The 17,173-nt window shown below is 43.7% G+C and overlaps 3 protein-coding genes across 28 annotated transcripts in view; 1 reads left to right on the top strand and 2 right to left on the bottom strand.

Annotated features, from left to right (window-relative positions):
- The window catches only part of LOC141375838 (uncharacterized), a 488,480-nt gene that overhangs the window by 235,961 nt on the left and 235,346 nt on the right, over positions 1 to 17,173 (top strand). The window lies entirely within an intron of this gene.
- Positions 747 to 11,231, bottom strand: LOC141375833 (E3 ubiquitin-protein ligase RBBP6-like). Of its 3 annotated transcripts, XM_087264898.1 has the most exons (7): positions 10,898 to 11,231; positions 1,897 to 1,993; positions 1,718 to 1,793; positions 1,490 to 1,578; positions 1,353 to 1,413; positions 1,111 to 1,250; positions 749 to 1,015 (listed from the first exon to the last, which is right to left on the bottom strand). In XM_087264898.1, the coding sequence occupies exons 1-7, from the start codon at positions 11,055 to 11,057 to the stop codon at positions 841 to 843; spliced, it is 798 nt and encodes a 265-aa protein (XP_087121024.1). In that variant the 5' UTR covers positions 11,058 to 11,231; the 3' UTR covers positions 749 to 840. The 3 variants fall into 3 exon arrangements, with proteins under 3 accessions (XP_087121025.1, XP_087121024.1, XP_087121023.1); XM_087264899.1 differs by lacking the exon at positions 1,353 to 1,413 and having other exon boundaries at positions 747 to 1,015; XM_087264897.1 differs by lacking the exons at positions 749 to 1,015; positions 1,111 to 1,250; positions 1,353 to 1,413; ... (1 more) ...; positions 1,718 to 1,793; positions 1,897 to 1,993 and adding an exon at positions 7,954 to 9,110.
- LOC141375832 (E3 ubiquitin-protein ligase RBBP6-like) lies at positions 12,731 to 15,899 on the bottom strand. Of its 2 annotated transcripts, XM_087265050.1 has the most exons (7): positions 15,568 to 15,899; positions 15,278 to 15,374; positions 15,099 to 15,174; positions 14,871 to 14,959; positions 14,734 to 14,794; positions 14,492 to 14,631; positions 12,731 to 14,396 (listed from the first exon to the last, which is right to left on the bottom strand). In XM_087265050.1, exons 1-7 carry the CDS (start codon positions 15,626 to 15,628, stop codon positions 14,222 to 14,224), a joined length of 699 nt encoding a protein of 232 aa, XP_087121176.1. In that variant the 5' UTR covers positions 15,629 to 15,899; the 3' UTR covers positions 12,731 to 14,221. The 2 variants fall into 2 exon arrangements, with proteins under 2 accessions (XP_087121176.1, XP_087121177.1); XM_087265051.1 differs by lacking the exon at positions 14,734 to 14,794 and having other exon boundaries at positions 12,875 to 14,396.

Here is a 17,173-nt window from a genome sequence, read left to right as displayed (position 1 = left end):
TGGCTGTTTTTTGCCCCCAATGACCTCCATTATAACTAAACTTGTTTTAATTGCAAAGCCATGACACCAGATAGTAACTCATTCTTTATTGTTGGTGGTTTCCCTGTTGGGATGAGATAAAATGAGTCATTTTTACTTTTGATGGTCAGTTGGCACCTTTAAACACCCCAAAAAAATGCTTGCTGGGACGGTACCAAGAGGCTGTGCTCACTTCTGGACAGAGGGGGTGTAGACTTGCAGCTAGTGCCGATAAGTGGTGCAGACGCTGAGGCTGTTCTGTATGCGAGTGTTGAGGTTTTGAAACATCAGCTGACAACGTGTAGGTAGAGAGTAGCAGGTTCTGGGAGTAGATGAGCTTGTCACCGGTGTAGACTTTGACCGACTTGTGAAGTTACTCACAAGACCTCCGCTTATGGGACATTACCATTCAAATGAAACGTTTCCAGCAGAATATGACGCTTCAAAAAACTCCATCGGCACTGGTAACTATGAAAAACACGACTGAGCACTAATAGTGTACTCAACACTTTACACTGACATTTGAAGGATCACCTGACATTAAAGACTGAAGTAAGAACGCTGAAAAAAACCCATCAGATTTTAGCCCAGAAGAGTTTCTCTTTTCCTAAATTAAAGCAAAACTTCATGATATTGTGTTTATGAATTCATTCGTGTGTGTGTGTGTGTGTGTGTGTGTGTGTGTGTATGTGTGTGTTGCACTGCTGGAGTGAAGGTTAACCAGTCCACACAGTTCATGCGGCTATAATCTTTATTATCTTTTATGAATAAACTATGTACAATATTTACACGTCGGCTCCAGGTCTCTTGGATGAAGGTCTCTCAGCGACGTGGTCTCTTCTGGTCGCCGCGCGTCTCTGGTGAAGATGGGGAGCGGGACCGTTTCCCTCCGGCGTCCCGGACCGAAGATGCCGCACCTGCTGAGGACGAGGAGGGCAAAGGCTCGGTCTGGCAGGAGAAGGACGGCCTCTTTCTCTTCTCAGCAGCATAGGCCTCACTGAACAGATCGAGCGCAAACACACACAAGCAGACATCATGTGAGATTTGGACAAACACTAGAACATGCGGCTATGCCAAGTACAGTTTACTCACGCGTCTATGATGGGAATGACGTATCGGCCGCTGCCGTCTATCATGACTCCCTTTCGGTCTGGGTCGTCCACCTCCAACAGGAAGCTGCGGGGAATCCCTGTGCTCTTCCGGATGCGCTTGTGCGGCGCGGAGCGGCTGCCCTGTGAATTGAGGAGTGACAGTCAAACTCTGAGCAAACAATCTGACTGATGAGGACAAGAGCTCAAGTTCACAGCAACCGTGAGCTTGGAAAACCCAGTTACCACATTAGTGGGGCAGTGCCTAATGTGGTGTCCCGGGATCCCAAGCAGCCTCATGGCCTCACTAGTGAACATCAGAACCATGAGAATCAGCTCAGACATCTCTCACAAAGCAAACCTGTCAGTGTCTGAACGCTCACCTGCTGGAGTAGTAGCACAGGCTGGACTGGTACATCACCGCTTTCAGCTTGTCCTCCTCTGACGCCTTTGCCTCAGCCAGATTCTCAGTCTGTTTCACAGGCATTTGCACATTTGAATCTTTTTCACCCTCAACCCTTCAAACAATCTCAAATCTCCCTAAGAAGCTGAGTGCGTGTGCGTATATTGTGTGCTTTACATTGCTATTGTGCTATTCATTTGTTCAATACCTTCAACAACTGCTCCAGTGAGAGGAGTGAAGGATCAGCTCTAGGTGAAGGTTCACGCCAGCGTCCAGCTTGATGTCTGCAAAACAAAGGAGCTTGTGTGACTAAAACACCAGGGACAGACCAGGAGTCTTCATATAACATCTAACAGAGGACGCGTGTGCTCATTTCACAGCACTTACCCAACAAATCTTCTGTTTGAGGACTTCAGTCCCGCCGCAGGGATCCGTCTGATGATGACCGACGTGTTTTTAGGGATGAGAGCATCATCTGTGTATTCTGACAGCAAAATAAAATCAGAATCAGCACATAATTATGGAGCACGGTATACTTTGAGAGCCATTAGCCTTTTAAAACAGCCAAAACATCCCTACATGTCAGCATCAGCACCACCTTACAGCTTCCAGAAGTGTCTGATGTAACGCATCTAATGTTAGCGTATGTAAAAGGGGCACTCAGGGGTAGACCCTCGACCCCTAAGACTAACCCAAAGATGGTCTTCCCAATGGTAAGTATCCAAGTTAATGGACAGTGACAAGCAGAGTAATCACGGTTCAAGCAAATCTCAATTTTATTTCTTACATTTACTATTTAAAACATTGAGCTCAACATCACAATAAAAATGTTGCCTTAATTACACAGTGTTCCTAGTAACAAAAACACCAATTAAGGACACCGTCCTAACTCTGAATTCATAAGCGCTTAAAGTATCATCCCCACAAATGGACAGGTAGATGGATCAATGTGTACCCGATATCACTCTAGAACACCATACATTTAGCCAAAAAAAAGGAAATAGACGCAACAAAAAATCATAATAGACAAAATCAATACAATACCCCAAAAAAAAATCCATACAACCATAAACCCACCCACAAATGGCATAAACCGAATCAATAAAGCTAGTTGGGTGGTGATTCTAGAACACAACAAAAAAAAAAAATACATAGCAATAAAAAAACATTAAACAATATCAATACAAATACCAGGAAGACTATACCAATATAAATCCCACCCGCAATCAACAAAAATGAAATTGGTAATCAGTTGTTATTTCTTGGTTATTCAATGTGTCCCACTCCAGCATATAATAAAACCCAAATAGGAACCACTATGTAGGACCCCTAGATGTTGAAAACAAAATCATACACCCCAAACAAAACAAAAAATCAAAATATAGTAAATCATATACACCACAAACCACACAATTCAAAATATCACCGTCACACCAACCTTGGTTCCGATTGGGCAATACTAAGCCAATAAGTTAGTGTCACATCATCACTACAATCATAACAACGACACCACTTTCTAAAAATAATAATCATAAACTAATAATAATGACAACAGCAACCAAAGCAACCCATACAAAGAAAGAAAAAGAAAAACGAAATGGAATAACACTTCGTACAAACTCACATCACTCAAAGCAAATAACAAACACACTAGGCTAACATGGTTTCCGACGGCAACACTCGTAGATGGTTTGAGGACCTGTATAAATCATACAGCGAGCGCGCATGAATGAGGCAGCGCACATGAATTGGCCAAGGAGGATGGAGTCCGAAGCGCTTGCGTCTGATGTCCACACACGCACGCGTAGGAATGCCGTTCAGAATAGGGCCAGATGCCACTTAAATTACAGCAAAGCAGCAGCTAGCAGACTCTGCAAAACAACAACATTCCTTAAAACTGTTTTCCCTTTTTTTTTTTCTACGTTTACTCTAACACACAAAACTTACCTTTGGAATAAACTCTACATTACGCCCATAAATTGGCCGCACATAATCAGGTTAATTTCAGACTGCCACCACTATCCTTAAAAGAAAAATACACTCATGTAAACTTAATAATCCATTCCATCTTACTCACGGTTTCTAACATGCTCTACTCACTGGAGGGCTAGTGGAGAGACTCCCATCAACCGGTCCAAACAACAAAATGCCAACCCGAGATGGAGCGCGCACCTGCTCATATAAAGCCTTGACGTGATTGGCACGCAACGCACGCACCTAAAGGGTCCGCCTACCACAATCTACCCCCAGCTTTTCAATCATTGTCCCAATGATTTAGCTATAACCAAGGGCGAAAAGTCCTACCATACTCTTGCTCCGAGGGATTCCCAGCCTGTACCAATAAACTAGCCGATACATTACCAGTCACTGCTTTGGGCAAATGATAACGATTAGAATGCTTTCCTGCAGTCACTCTATTTGATCTCCGTAAACTCCCCATCCCTTCAACAGAGGGCCCCCCAACTGGTACGTTATGTACTGGGGCCAAGGAGGAAACCTCACTAGATGTTTTATCTTGGCCTATTAGCAACAAATCATCTTCCGAAGAAGTAGGTCCCAGAGTTTTAACTACAACCGCTACAGAATCGTCAGCACACTCGCATTGTCCAGAATCCTGATCTAGTAACCCTAAATCAATGTGGTTAGTCGGTTGTACAGTGGTAGGTGCCAACTTTAATAAGGACCTATGTACATGTTTAATCCGGGAAGGCTCTTCTAAAGGAGAAATGCTGTACACCTGCCCCCCATCCCGCGGGGCCCTCACTATCTTATACAATGTGGTCGACCAGTGGTTTTGAATTTTATTTCGACCCCGAACTCCACTTTCACGCAACTGCACAATATAGTTCTCCATCAAAGGTTGACCCTTCACTGTCTGATCGTACAACGTCTTCCTATAATCTGCTGCTGCGTCCAGCCGGGCTTTCACTCTTCCATATGTGTCTCTTAACCCTTCTTGATGCTTTGCCACCCAATCTTCCACACTACCCATAACCGGTTCTTCAACCGCAGCAAGCAGAAAATCTACCGGCAACCGAGGGTTCTGACCAAACATTAAAAAATGAGGAGACTCCCCAGTTGAATGGTGGCAAGTGGTATTATAAGTAAACACCACCTGTGCCAAGTGCGAGGTCCAAGAACGTTTCTGTTCAGGTGGAAGGGAACGGAGCAGATCATGCAGCGTGCGATTAAACCGTTCACACTGTCCATTCCCTTGTGGATGATATGGGGTCGTGTGCGTCTTCTGGATTCCATAAAGTTGACATAGTTGAGCAATCACCGCACTTTCAAAATTCCGCCCCTGGTCAGAGTGAATCCTAGCCGGCACACCCAGTTTATAAAACCATTCTTGGACCAAAACACTAGCCACCGTGGTCGCCCGCTGATCCCTTGTTGGCACCGCTAAAGTGTATTTAGAAAATACATCCGTCATAATTAGAACATGCTCACGCCCATCACTAGATGGTTCTATTAACGTGAAATCAACCGCCAATATCTGATTGGGCTTGGATGCCAACAAATGGCCCATGGGGGCACGTGCTGGTGGCTTGCTAGACTTCGAAATGGCACACTGCCAACAATTCTGGCAGCGTTCCTGCACATATGCACTCATACTTGGCCAATAACACCTCCTGCGAATCAAGTCATAAGTTCGATCTCTGCCCTGATGACCATGCCCATCATGCAGCTGCTGAAATACCTCATCCCACAGCACCTCTGGTAGTACTAATTGATCTATCTCCTCCCCCCCATCAGGGAGCTTCAGTTGCCGATACAACAATCCTCCCTTTAACGCCAATCTTCCCCATTGTCGTAAAAGCTCCAACCCAAACTTTGACATTAACTGTCGCTCCGCCTTTGAGGGATACTTCTTCATAGAAAAGAACCTGAGAAATGGCCCCACTGTTGGATCACCTGCCTGCATTTGCTGTAGTTGTTCTCTGGAATACAGTGGGAAGACAGTAATAGCATGTTGCTCTGCTCCTACCAAATCACCTTTTTCCCTCTGACAATTGTCAGCTGTGCGAAGCCTCTCAGGTAGTGGTGTACCAGACAATGGTTTCGACCTCCCAGAGGAATACTGTCTTGACAAGGAATCAGCATTTCCATTTACACGGCCAGGGCGATACTTTATCTCATAATCAAAAATCTCCAACTGGGACACCCAACGTTGTTCGGTTGCACCTAACTTGGCGGTACTCAAATAGCTCAATGGATTATTATCAGTATAAACTGTGCAGTGATGGCCCAAGAGATAATCCTTGAACTTTTCTGCCATTGCCCATTTTAGGGCAAGAAGTTCTAACTTCATAGAGCTATAGTTCTCCATATTCCTTTCTGTTGGCCTAAGCCCTCGACTAGCATAGGCCACTGGCCGCAACTTACCACCCTGCTCCTGGCTAAGCACTGCACCTAACCCTAAATGGCTAGCATCCACATCAAGCACGAATGGCTTAGAAAAATCAGCATATGCCAAGACAGGGGCAGTTACCAACTTATTTTTAAGATACTGGAACCCCTCTTCACACTCTGGGGTCCAGCAACTTTCCATTGGTTTACCTGACCCCCTTCTTTTCTTTGTGCCAATCAATTCTGCTACCAAGCGATGGAGAGGGGCAGCCAACTTTGCAAACCCCTCTACGAATCGACAATAGTAGCTTGCAAACCCTAGAAATGATCTTAGATCTGCAACATTGTTCGGCCGCTTCCATTCTGCCACTGTGCTTATTTTACCCGGGTCAGTAGAGACACCCTCCCTCGAAACAACATGCCCCAAGTAATGTACTTCTTGACGGAAAAAACAGCACTTATCCAATTTTGCTTTTAAGCCCTCTTGTTGCAGACGGCCAAACACCAACTCCAGCCGTTCCAGGTGTTGGGATACGGTGGACGAAAAAATAATAATATCGTCCAGGTACAACAACAATGTTTGGAACCGTTGATCCCCAAACATCCGCTCCATCAACCTTTGGAACGTGCTTGGGGCATTGCACAGCCCGAAGGGCATCCGATTAAATTCAAACAGCCCAAAGGGTGTGCAAAAGGCCGTCTTGCTCTTATCCTGCTCTGCCACTGGAACTTGATTGTATCCACTTACCAAGTCTAAAGTAGAGAACCACTGTGCTCCCGAAAGGGCGTCCAGAGTCTCTTCTATGCGAGGTAAGGGGAATGCATCCTTTCTTGTTTTCTGATTTAACTGACGATAGTCCACACACAATCGTATCTTACCATCTTTTTTCTTGACCACCACTATTGGGGAAGCAAATGGACTACTACTTTCCCGAACCACTTGACTTGCAAGCAGTTGCTGAACATGCTCTTTAACAGCAGCATAATCAGATGGTGGAATACGGCAATACCTCTGCCGTACGGGGGCAGGATCTATTAATGGGATCTCGTGTGTGATTAAGCTAGTACAACCTAAATCACACTCGTTACTTGAAAAGACAGATCTAAACCTAGTCAACAGATCCCTTACCTGACTCCTTTCCTCTAGGGAAAGATGCTCTAATTCTAATCCCTTAATTGCCTTACTCACCTCATCAATTTCCCCAACTTGTGACGAGACTGTGGCGCACAATTCCGGAGCTGAACCTGGACAAGAAACAATAATATTCCCTGGCCAATTAACCGGCTGAGCTGGACACAACCTTCCCACCACTACTCGTGGTTGCAACAGAACATCATGCTCACTAATATTGACCAGAGGAATTCTTGCAATGCTCGCTTGCACTGAAACCAGTGATATGGAGGCCAATACACCCGATGGAAGTGGGTTCCCCTCATCCAAAGGCTCATAAAGAGCCATAGACAAGGCTCCACAGTGTGCAGTACATGTAACCGAAACAAACTGTAAGGAATTGGCTGGAATACGAACAGCTCGCCTCCCCCTCACACGAACCAGTCCACCGGTAAATTCTGGCCTCCCCGAACCATCAGCTTGGCAGTACTGCATTGCCATCTGCCATGCTGGGGCTTCCTTAACTATGGGGAGATCAAACAACTCTGTCCCATGTTGATTAAACAGCTCTCGGAAGCACTCTCCTATCACATTCATTCCCAATAAGCCTGGCAGCCCTGAAGTTGTGAGGCCCTGAACAGGGTCCTTCACGATCAAGACCCCTTTCTTATGAATGACTCTACCCAATATAACAAAATCCAACTCCAGATATCCTACAAACGGAATAACTGAACCGTTAGCAGCACGAAGCTGCAACCACCCACAATTATTTAACCTTTCCTTACCCCAAGGCTCAAAATGTGCTAGAAAGAAACTCTCCGTGATCGTTGTTACCATAGAGCCAGTGTCCAATAAACATGGGACATTAACCCCACCCATGTTAACCATAACCGAAGGGCACTTACCCAGAAGGGTAGAAGGCGATTCATTAAGGGGGGCAAGAACTGCAGAGCCTGGTACTACCCCTTCTGAACTGCGGCTCGTCAGTGCAGAGGGTTGTAGTTTTCCGCCTGTCCATCACGTGCAAGTACATTACTACATACGCGGGCCTGTTGGTCTTTGGAGTAAGGCTGCGCTGACGTACAATTCCGAGCAATATGCCCAGGCTGATTACAACGCCTACAAATAATAGGTCCTTGCCGTCTAGCATAACCGCCTCCCTGTTGGGACTGGAGTTGCTGTAAATTTTGAGTAAGTAAATTAAGCTGTTCTTGCTGCGCTCTCATCATTTTCTTTATCTCCATTAACTCTGAGGTGTTAACATTAAGTGACTCAGAGGAAACCATCTGTCCCTGTACCCTATACTGAAGCGCAGAGGAAACTGGGACAGAATTACTTCTCTCCCTCATCTCATATTGAAATCCCTCTTCCACCCACCTAATGGCTTCTTTTCGAATATCCAAAAGAGTGGACGTAGGATTTAATCTAACATGCCGTTTAAGTTCCCGTCTCAACCCACTATCAAGCACATGTTCTACAAACTGGTCTCGAAGTAGGACGTCTGAATTAGGTATACCCCCTGGAGCCTGTTGGACTACCTTCTCCATTAGGGCAAACAGAGCATGTGAATACTCCTGTAGGGATTCCCCCTCTAGCTGTCTCCGAGCAAAAAAACTTTGCTGTAAAGCAATATAGGATTGTGGGTATCCATAAAGTTCTTGTAAAATCAAAAAGATTTGCTCTGGGGTTTCCCTATCCTTCTGGGCTCTATACTTAATTTCATTCTTAGCAGGACCCCCCAAATGATCAATCACAAACAAAACCTGCTCAGCTGAAGGCAAATGTCGACCCTTTAAGCAAGCCTGGATCTCCTCCACCCATTCAAATACACTGTCTTCACCCCTTCCACTAAAAACACGACACTTCCGTTCCCTAGGAACGTAGACTATCCGTTCAACTATGGGACTAGGGGCAGGAATGCTACTCACAGTCGATGAAGCTGTGGCTGCTGCAGCTTGACTCGACTGTTGTTGATGCAACCGCTCATTCTCTCCCCTCAGTGACTCCACCTGCTGTCGCAACTCCTCCAATTCCTTCTCCATACTTAGCTCTTACCACCAGGTAAAGGAAGAGGAAAACAGAAAACACAAACCCCTACAAATCACACGACTGAACTCACCAACTGCCAACTGCTGCTTTGCTGTAAAAAAACGAGATCAGAAAATAAGATACAACGCACAATAACAATACCACACACCGAACAATATGCAACAAAACTGGTAGGCGAGAAAGAGAAAAAAACAAAATCTAACCCACAATATGATATTCTCTGCTTGTCACAATCCTGCCGACTACGCCAATTGTAAAAGGGGCACTCAGGGGTAGACCCTCGACCCCTAAGACTAACCCAAAGATGGTCTTCCCAATGGTAAGTATCCAATTTAATGGACAGTGACAAGCAGAGTAATCACGGTTCAAGCAAATCTCAATTTTATTTCTTACATTTACTATTTAAAACATTGAGCTCAACATCACAATAAAAATGTTGCCTTAATTACACAGTGTTCCTAGTAACAAAAACACCAATTAAGGACACCGTCCTAACTCTGAATTCATAAGCGCTTAAAGTATCATCCCCACAAATGGACAGGTAGATGGATCAATGTGTACCCGATATCACTCTAGAACACCATACATTTAGCCAAAAAAAAGGAAATAGACGCAACAAAAAATCATAATAGACAAAATCAATACAATACCCCAAAAAAAAATCCATACAACCATAAACCCACCCACAAATGGCATAAACCGAATCAATAAAGCTAGTTGGGTGGTGATTCTAGAACACAACAAAAAAAAAAATACATAGCAATAAAAAAACATTAAACAATATCAATACAAATACCAGGAAGACTATACCAATATAAATCCCACCCGCAATCAACAAAAATGAAATTGGTAATCAGTTGTTATTTCTTGGTTATTCAATGTGTCCCACTCCAGCATATAATAAAACCCAAATAGGAACCACTATGTAGGACCCCTAGATGTTGAAAACAAAATCATACACCCCAAACAAAACAAAAAATCAAAATATAGTAAATCATATACACCACAAACCACACAATTCAAAATATCACCGTCACACCAACCTTGGTTCCGATTGGGCAATACTAAGCCAATAAGTTAGTGTCACATCATCACTACAATCATAACAACGACACCACTTTCTAAAAATAATAATCATAAACTAATAATAATGACAACAGCAACCAAAGCAACCCATACAAAGAAAGAAAAAGAAAAACGAAATGGAATAACACTTCGTACAAACTCACATCACTCAAAGCAAATAACAAACACACTAGGCTAACATGGTTTCCGACGGCAACACTCGTAGATGGTTTGAGGACCTGTATAAATCATACAGCGAGCGCGCATGAATGAGGCAGCGCACATGAATTGGCCAAGGAGGATGGAGTCCGAAGCGCTTGCGTCTGATGTCCACACACGCACGCGTAGGAATGCCGTTCAGAATAGGGCCAGATGCCACTTAAATTACAGCAAAGCAGCAGCTAGCAGACTCTGCAAAACAACAACATTCCTTAAAACTGTTTTCCCTTTTTTTTTTTCTACGTTTACTCTAACACACAAAACTTACCTTTGGAATAAACTCTACATTACGCCCATAAATTGGCCGCACATAATCAGGTTAATTTCAGACTGCCACCACTATCCTTAAAAGAAAAATACACTCATGTAAACTTAATAATCCATTCCATCTTACTCACGGTTTCTAACATGCTCTACTCACTGGAGGGCTAGTGGAGAGACTCCCATCAACCGGTCCAAACAACAAAATGCCAACCCGAGACGGAGCGCGCACCTGCTCATATAAAGCCTTGACGTGATTGGCACGCAACGCACGCACCTAAAGGGTCCGCCTACCACACGTAGAACAGTTGAAGTGTCTTTTCCTCAACTCACCTTCATCAGTCTGGGCGTTGCTGATCTTCAGCTGGCAGAACTTCAGCCTCTTGCTCCTCATGATCTGCCGCTTCAGCTCCCCCGCGCTGATGTTGAGGCCTTCAAACTGGAGCCTGTCGTAGGTGAGTCGACTCTGGAACCTGTAGTGAACACAAGACATACTGAACACAAACACAAAGCACAGCGTAATAAAAAGGGTCAAACCTGAGTGATGGGAACAGCAGGCGATCAATCGACGTATCCAACGATCAATAATATCGATAATCTGGAAAAATTGTCACGGAGGACGCAGAGATCAGATGCCAATCGACACAGCGAGATTCAAACAACAGCCACAGGACGGTTGTCATGGATGCTGATGATGAACACGTGACGCATGCGCTGTACAACTTCCGGCAATATTATCATTATTAATATTAATTTTATTGATAGTAGTAGTAAAATCATTGCGATAAGTATAATAAAATAAACAGCAGAACAGTTGGCCATCTCTGAATAATACACAGCGACGTTTCCCTGCACGAACGATTCAGGCCTTCGCCAAGAAGACTCGGGTGAGTCGATGATTCAGGGATTGATTCAACTGTCCGTTCATCCTATTGGCTTCTTTGGCTGAATGAATCGTTCAATGCTTTACTCAAATAAAGCGGCCTCTTGCTGCCACCTATTGGGGGTTTGCTTTTTTGTTTTCAAAAGTACTTTGACACTTTTTTAAAGGCACCTTTAAGTTCATTTTTGCACAAAAGCTCGTCTCTGTGCGTTCCAAATGGTTTGAAATTTCCTTAGCACATGGTTTTCTTGATGCGTTTGAAATTTTCAATGTAAATCCACTCGTACTTGCATTTGATCTTTATTATGCCTTAAAATCAAAACTATACTAAAGGTGTCTTATCCAAATGCAGATTTTCATTCAAAACGTTATGACAGAACCATATTACTTTACAGTGGCCCATGGATATATATATATATATATATATATATATGTGTGTGTGTGTGTTGCTTGTTTCTTATTTACCCATGCAGTGACTTTTAGGCATAAATACTATGTAGGCTTGCTAAAGGGTTGCATGAGAAATGTCATCATCGTGAGAGCTTGACTTTTTTTTTGTCGCTGCCTTTAGTTGTGGTGAAATGAGATGCATCATGTCGTTTATCTGTTTGTGCAGTCTGTACCTTCATTTCTGAATCGTGTGGCATCGTACTTGAAGCCAAGTCATTTAGCCCAAGGCATAGTTGTCTTAGAATGAGTAGTTTGCTGATCAAATTCCACATTTTGATGAGGCAAAACACATCTTGGATGTTTTAATTACTATTTTAGGTGAAAAACAAAACAATGAGATTTGTGTAAAATCTAAAGTTAACCAAGTCCAGCCCGCCATCTTGTCCTGCCTCTCAGTTCTCTTAAGCCTTGGGCCGGCTCTGTGAAGTGGCCTCTTTTGGGCTCATCATTGAAGACCGGACGAGCTGCAACATTTCGTTCTGCCAGGTTCTGGGAGTAGATGAGCATGTCATCGCTCTAGACTATGGTCAACTTGTGAAGTTACTCATACACCTCCGCTCATGGCATATTACCATTAAAATGAAACTTTTCCAGCAGAATATGACGCTCTAAAAAAAAAAAACTCCATCGGCACTGGTAACTATGAAAAACACGACTGAGCACTAATGGTACACTCAACAATTTACACTGACATTTGAAGGATCACCTGACATTAAAGACTGACGTAAGAACGCTGGAGGAACATCAAATTTTAACACGGAAGAGTTTTTTTTGTCTCTCTCAAATTAAAGCAATATTTCTTAATCTTGTTGTTTTTTTTTTTTTTTACTGTACAGTTGCCCCAGGTGTTTATCAGGTGTGATGCCTGCTCATCTGACCTTTGACCTCGGCACTCAACTGCTGCCAGTTTTCTTTCAATGCCATGAGATTTCTGAATTCTACATGCAGGAACCGATGCATTCCTTTTTTTTTTTTTAAACAAAACAGATATGGCAGACACGGCCAAACATTGAAACTTTGGAGGGCATTGAGGGGAAAAAAAAGCACAATATCATCAAGGGGAATAAAAGGTTTGATCAAAGCGTGCGTTTACACACGTTCATTTAAATATGGACAAAACCAACATTGGGTTAATTTTGTTATTAGATTTAAAATGCACGGACCCTATTTGACCCAGTGTTCATATATACATATGTTTTTATGAATGAATATTTTTGCATATAAAAGATAATAAAAGACTGACTAGACAGATTAGATAGTTTAATAGACAGATTGACACGTGTAGTCATTCGTTCCTGTGTATTTGATGACTAGCTTCCAGCAGTATCTGGCTGCAGACTTGCATGCAATCTGAGACACAAAGCACTCAGCGGAGCTAGTGAGGTCACTGTGAGAGGCGGGGTTAGGGGTGCACACTCACTGACAGCCTAGATTTAGCCTGGTTTTAACCAAGCCGTCTATTAGACTTTTAACCCTTATGTATTGTTCATATTGTTCAAGTGGCTGTTTTTTGCCCCCAATGACCTCCATTATAACTAAACTTGTTTTAATTGCAAAGCCATGACACCAGATAGTAACTCATTCTTTATTGTTGGTGGTTTCCCTGTTGGGATGAGATAAAATGAGTCATTTTTACTTTTGATGGTCAGTTGGCACCTTTAAACACCCCAAAAAAATGCTTGCTGGGATGGTACCAAGAGGCTGTGCTCACTTCTGGACAGAGGGGGTGTAGACTTGCAGCTAGTGCCGATAAGTGGTGCAGACGCTGAGGCTGTTCTGTATGCGAGTGTTGAGGTTTTGAAACATCAGCTGACAGCGTGTAGGTAGAGAGTAGCAGGTTCTGGGAGTAGATGAGCTTGTCACCGGTGTAGACTTTGACCGACTTGTGAAGTTACTCACAAGACCTCCGCTTATGGGACATTACCATTCAAATGAAACGTTTCCAGCAGAATATGACGCTTCAAAAAACTCCATCGGCACTGGTAACTATGAAAAACACGACTGAGCACTAATAGTGTACTCAACACTTTACACTGACATTTGAAGGATCACCTGACATTAAAGACTGAAGTAAGAACGCTGAAAAAAACCCATCAGATTTTAGCCCAGAAGAGTTTCTCTTTTCCTAAATTAAAGCAAAACTTCATGATATTGTGTTTATGAATTCATTCGTGTGTGTGTGTGTGTGTGTGTGTGTGTTGCACTGCTGGAGTGAAGGTTAACCAGTCCACACAGTTCATGCGGCTATAATCTTTATTATCTTTTATTAATAAACTATGTACAATATTTACACGTCGGCTCCAGGTCTCTTGGATGAAGGTCTCTCAGCGACGTGGTCTCTTCTGGTCGCCGCGCGTCTCTGGTGAAGATGGGGAGCGGGACCGTTTCCCTCCGGCGTCCCGGACCGAAGATGCCGCACCTGCTGAGGACGAGGAGGGCAAAGGCTCGGTCTGGCAGGAGAAGGACGGCCTCTTTCTCTTCTCAGCAGCATAGGCCTCACTGAACAGATCGAGCGCAAACACACACAAGCAGACATCATGTGAGATTTGGACAAACACTAGAACATGCGGCTATGCCAAGTACAGTTTACTCACGCGTCTATGATGGGAATGACGTATCGGCCGCTGCCGTCTATCATGACTCCCTTTCGGTCTGGGTCGTCCACCTCCAACAGGAAGCTGCGGGGAATCCCTGTGCTCTTCCGGATGCGCTTGTGCGGCGCGGAGCGGCTGCCCTGTGAATTGAGGAGTGACAGTCAAACTCTGAGCAAACAATCTGACTGATGAGGACAAGAGCTCAAGTTCACAGCAACCGTGAGCTTGGAAAACCCAGTTACCACATTAGTGGGGCAGTGCCTAATGTGGTGTCCCGGGATCCCAAGCAGCCTCATGGCCTCACTAGTGAACATCAGAACCATGAGAATCAGCTCAGACATCTCTCACAAAGCAAACCTGTCAGTGTCTGAACGCTCACCTGCTGGAGTAGTAGCACAGGCTGGACTGGTACATCACCGCTTTCAGCTTGTCCTCCTCTGACGCCTTTGCCTCAGCCAGATTCTCAGTCTGTTTCACAGGCATTTGCACATTTGAATCTTTTTCACCCTCAACCCTTCAAACAATCTCAAATCTCCCTAAGAAGCTGAGTGCGTGTGCGTATATTGTGTGCTTTACATTGCTATTGTGCTATTCATTTGTTCAATACCTTCAACAACTGCTCCAGTGAGAGGAGTGAAGGATCAGCTCTAGGTGAAGGTTCACGCCAGCGTCCAGCTTGATGTCTGCAAAACAAAGGAGCTTGTGTGACTAAAACACCAGGGACAGACCAGGAGTCTTCATATAACATCTAACAGAGGACGCGTGTGCTCATTTCACAGCACTTACCCAACAAATCTTCTGTTTGAGGACTTCAGTCCCGCCGCAGGGATCCGTCTGATGATGACCGACGTGTTTTTAGGGATGAGAGCATCATCTGTGTATTCTGACAGCAAAATAAAATCAGAATCAGCACATAATTATGGAGCACGGTATACTTTGAGAGCCATTAGCCTTTTAAAACAGCCAAAACATCCCTACATGTCAGCATCAGCACCACCTTACAGCTTCCAGAAGTGTCTGATGTAACGCATCTAATGTTAGCGTAGAACAGTTGAAGTGTCTTTTCCTCAACTCACCTTCATCAGTCTGGGCGTTGCTGATCTTCAGCTGGCAGAACTTCAGCCTCTTGCTCCTCATGATCTGCCGCTTCAGCTCCCCCGCGCTGATGTTGAGGCCTTAACTGGAGCGAGTCGTAGGTGAGTCGACTCTGGAACCTGTAGTGAACACAAGACATACTGAACACAAACACAAAGCACAGCGTAATAAAAAGGGTCAAACCTGAGTGATGGGAACAGCAGGCGATCAATCGACGTATCCAACGATCAATAATATCGATAATCTGGAAAAATTGTCACGGAGGACGCAGAGATCAGATGCCAATCGACACAGCGAGATTCAAACAACAGCCACAGGACGGTTGTCATGGATGCTGATGATGAACACGTGACGCATGCGCTGTACAACTTCCGGCAATATTATCATTATTAATATTAATTTTATTGATAGTAGTAGTAAAATCATTGCGATAAGTATAATAAAATAAACAGCAGAACAGTTGGCCATCTCTGAATAATACACAGCGACGTTTCCCTGCACGAACGATTCAGGCCTTCGCCAAGAAGACTCGGGTGAGTCGATGATTCAGGGATTGATTCAACTGTCCGTTCATCCTATTGGCTTCTTTGGCTGAATGAATCGTTCAATGCTTTACTCAAATAAAGCGGCCTCTTGCTGCCACCTATTGGGGGTTTGCTTTTTTGTTTTCAAAAGTACTTTGACACTTTTTTAAAGGCACCTTTAAGTTCATTTTTGCACAAAAGCTCGTCTCTGTGCGTTCCAAATGGTTTGAAATTTCCTTAGCACATGGTTTTCTTGATGCGTTTGAAATTTTCAATGTAAATCCACTCGTACTTGCATTTGATCTTTATTATGCCTTAAAATCAAAACTATACTAAAGGTGTCTTATCCAAATGCAGATTTTCATTCAAAACGTTATGACAGAACCATATTACTTTACAGTGGCCCATGGATATATATATATATATATATATATATGTGTGTGTGTGTGTGTTGCTTGTTTCTTATTTACCCATGCAGTGACTTTTAGGCATAAATACTATGTAGGCTTGCTAAAGGGTTGCATGAGAAATGTCATCATCGTGAGAGCTTGACTTTTTTTTTGTCGCTGCCTTTAGTTGTGGTGAAATGAGATGCATCATGTCGTTTATCTGTTTGTGCAGTCTGTACCTTCATTTCTGAATCGTGTGGCATCGTACTTGAAGCCAAGTCATTTAGCCCAAGGCATAGTTGTCTTAGAATGAGTAGTTTGCTGATCAAATTCCACATTTTGATGAGGCAAAACACATCTTGGATGTTTTAATTACTATTTTAGGTGAAAAACAAAACAATGAGATTTGTGTAAAATCTAAAGTTAACCAAGTCCAGCCCGCCATCTTGTCCTGCCTCTCAGTTCTCTTAAGCCTTGGGCCGGCTCTGTGAAGTGGCCTCTTTTGGGCTCATCATTGAAGACCGGACGAGCTGCAACATTTCGTTCTGCCAGGTTCTGGGAGTAGATGAGCATGTCATCGCTCTAGACTATGGTCAACTTGTGAAGTTACTCATACACCTCCGCTCATGGCATATTACCATTAAAATGAAACTTTTCCAGCAGAATATGACGCT

Source organism: Danio rerio, chromosome 8 (genome assembly GCF_052040795.2).
Source record: "Danio rerio strain M-AB ecotype USA chromosome 8, GRCz13ab, whole genome shotgun sequence".
Taxonomy (NCBI): domain Eukaryota; kingdom Metazoa; phylum Chordata; class Actinopteri; order Cypriniformes; family Danionidae; genus Danio; species Danio rerio.
The sequence above is the reverse complement of the archived record's forward strand: the minus strand, read 5'-3'. Positions and strand labels throughout refer to the sequence as shown.

Bases quoted from the DNA above. Each gene is read 5' to 3' on its own strand.
- LOC141375833 (XM_087264897.1), bottom strand. From the start codon at position 9,012: ATGGAGAAGGAATTGGAGGAGTTGCGACAGCAGGTGGAGTCACTGAGG.
- LOC141375832 (XM_087265050.1), bottom strand. From the start codon at position 15,628: ATGAGGAGCAAGAGGCTGAAGTTCTGCCAGCTGAAGATCAGCAACGCC. The intron at 14,632-14,733 runs GTAACTGGGTTT...CTCAATTCACAG, and splicing joins GGCACTGCCCCACTAATGTG to GGCAGCCGCTCCGCGCCGCA. The intron at 14,397-14,491 runs GTGAGTAAACTG...CGATCTGTTCAG, and splicing joins GTCATTCCCATCATAGACGC to TGAGGCCTATGCTGCTGAGA.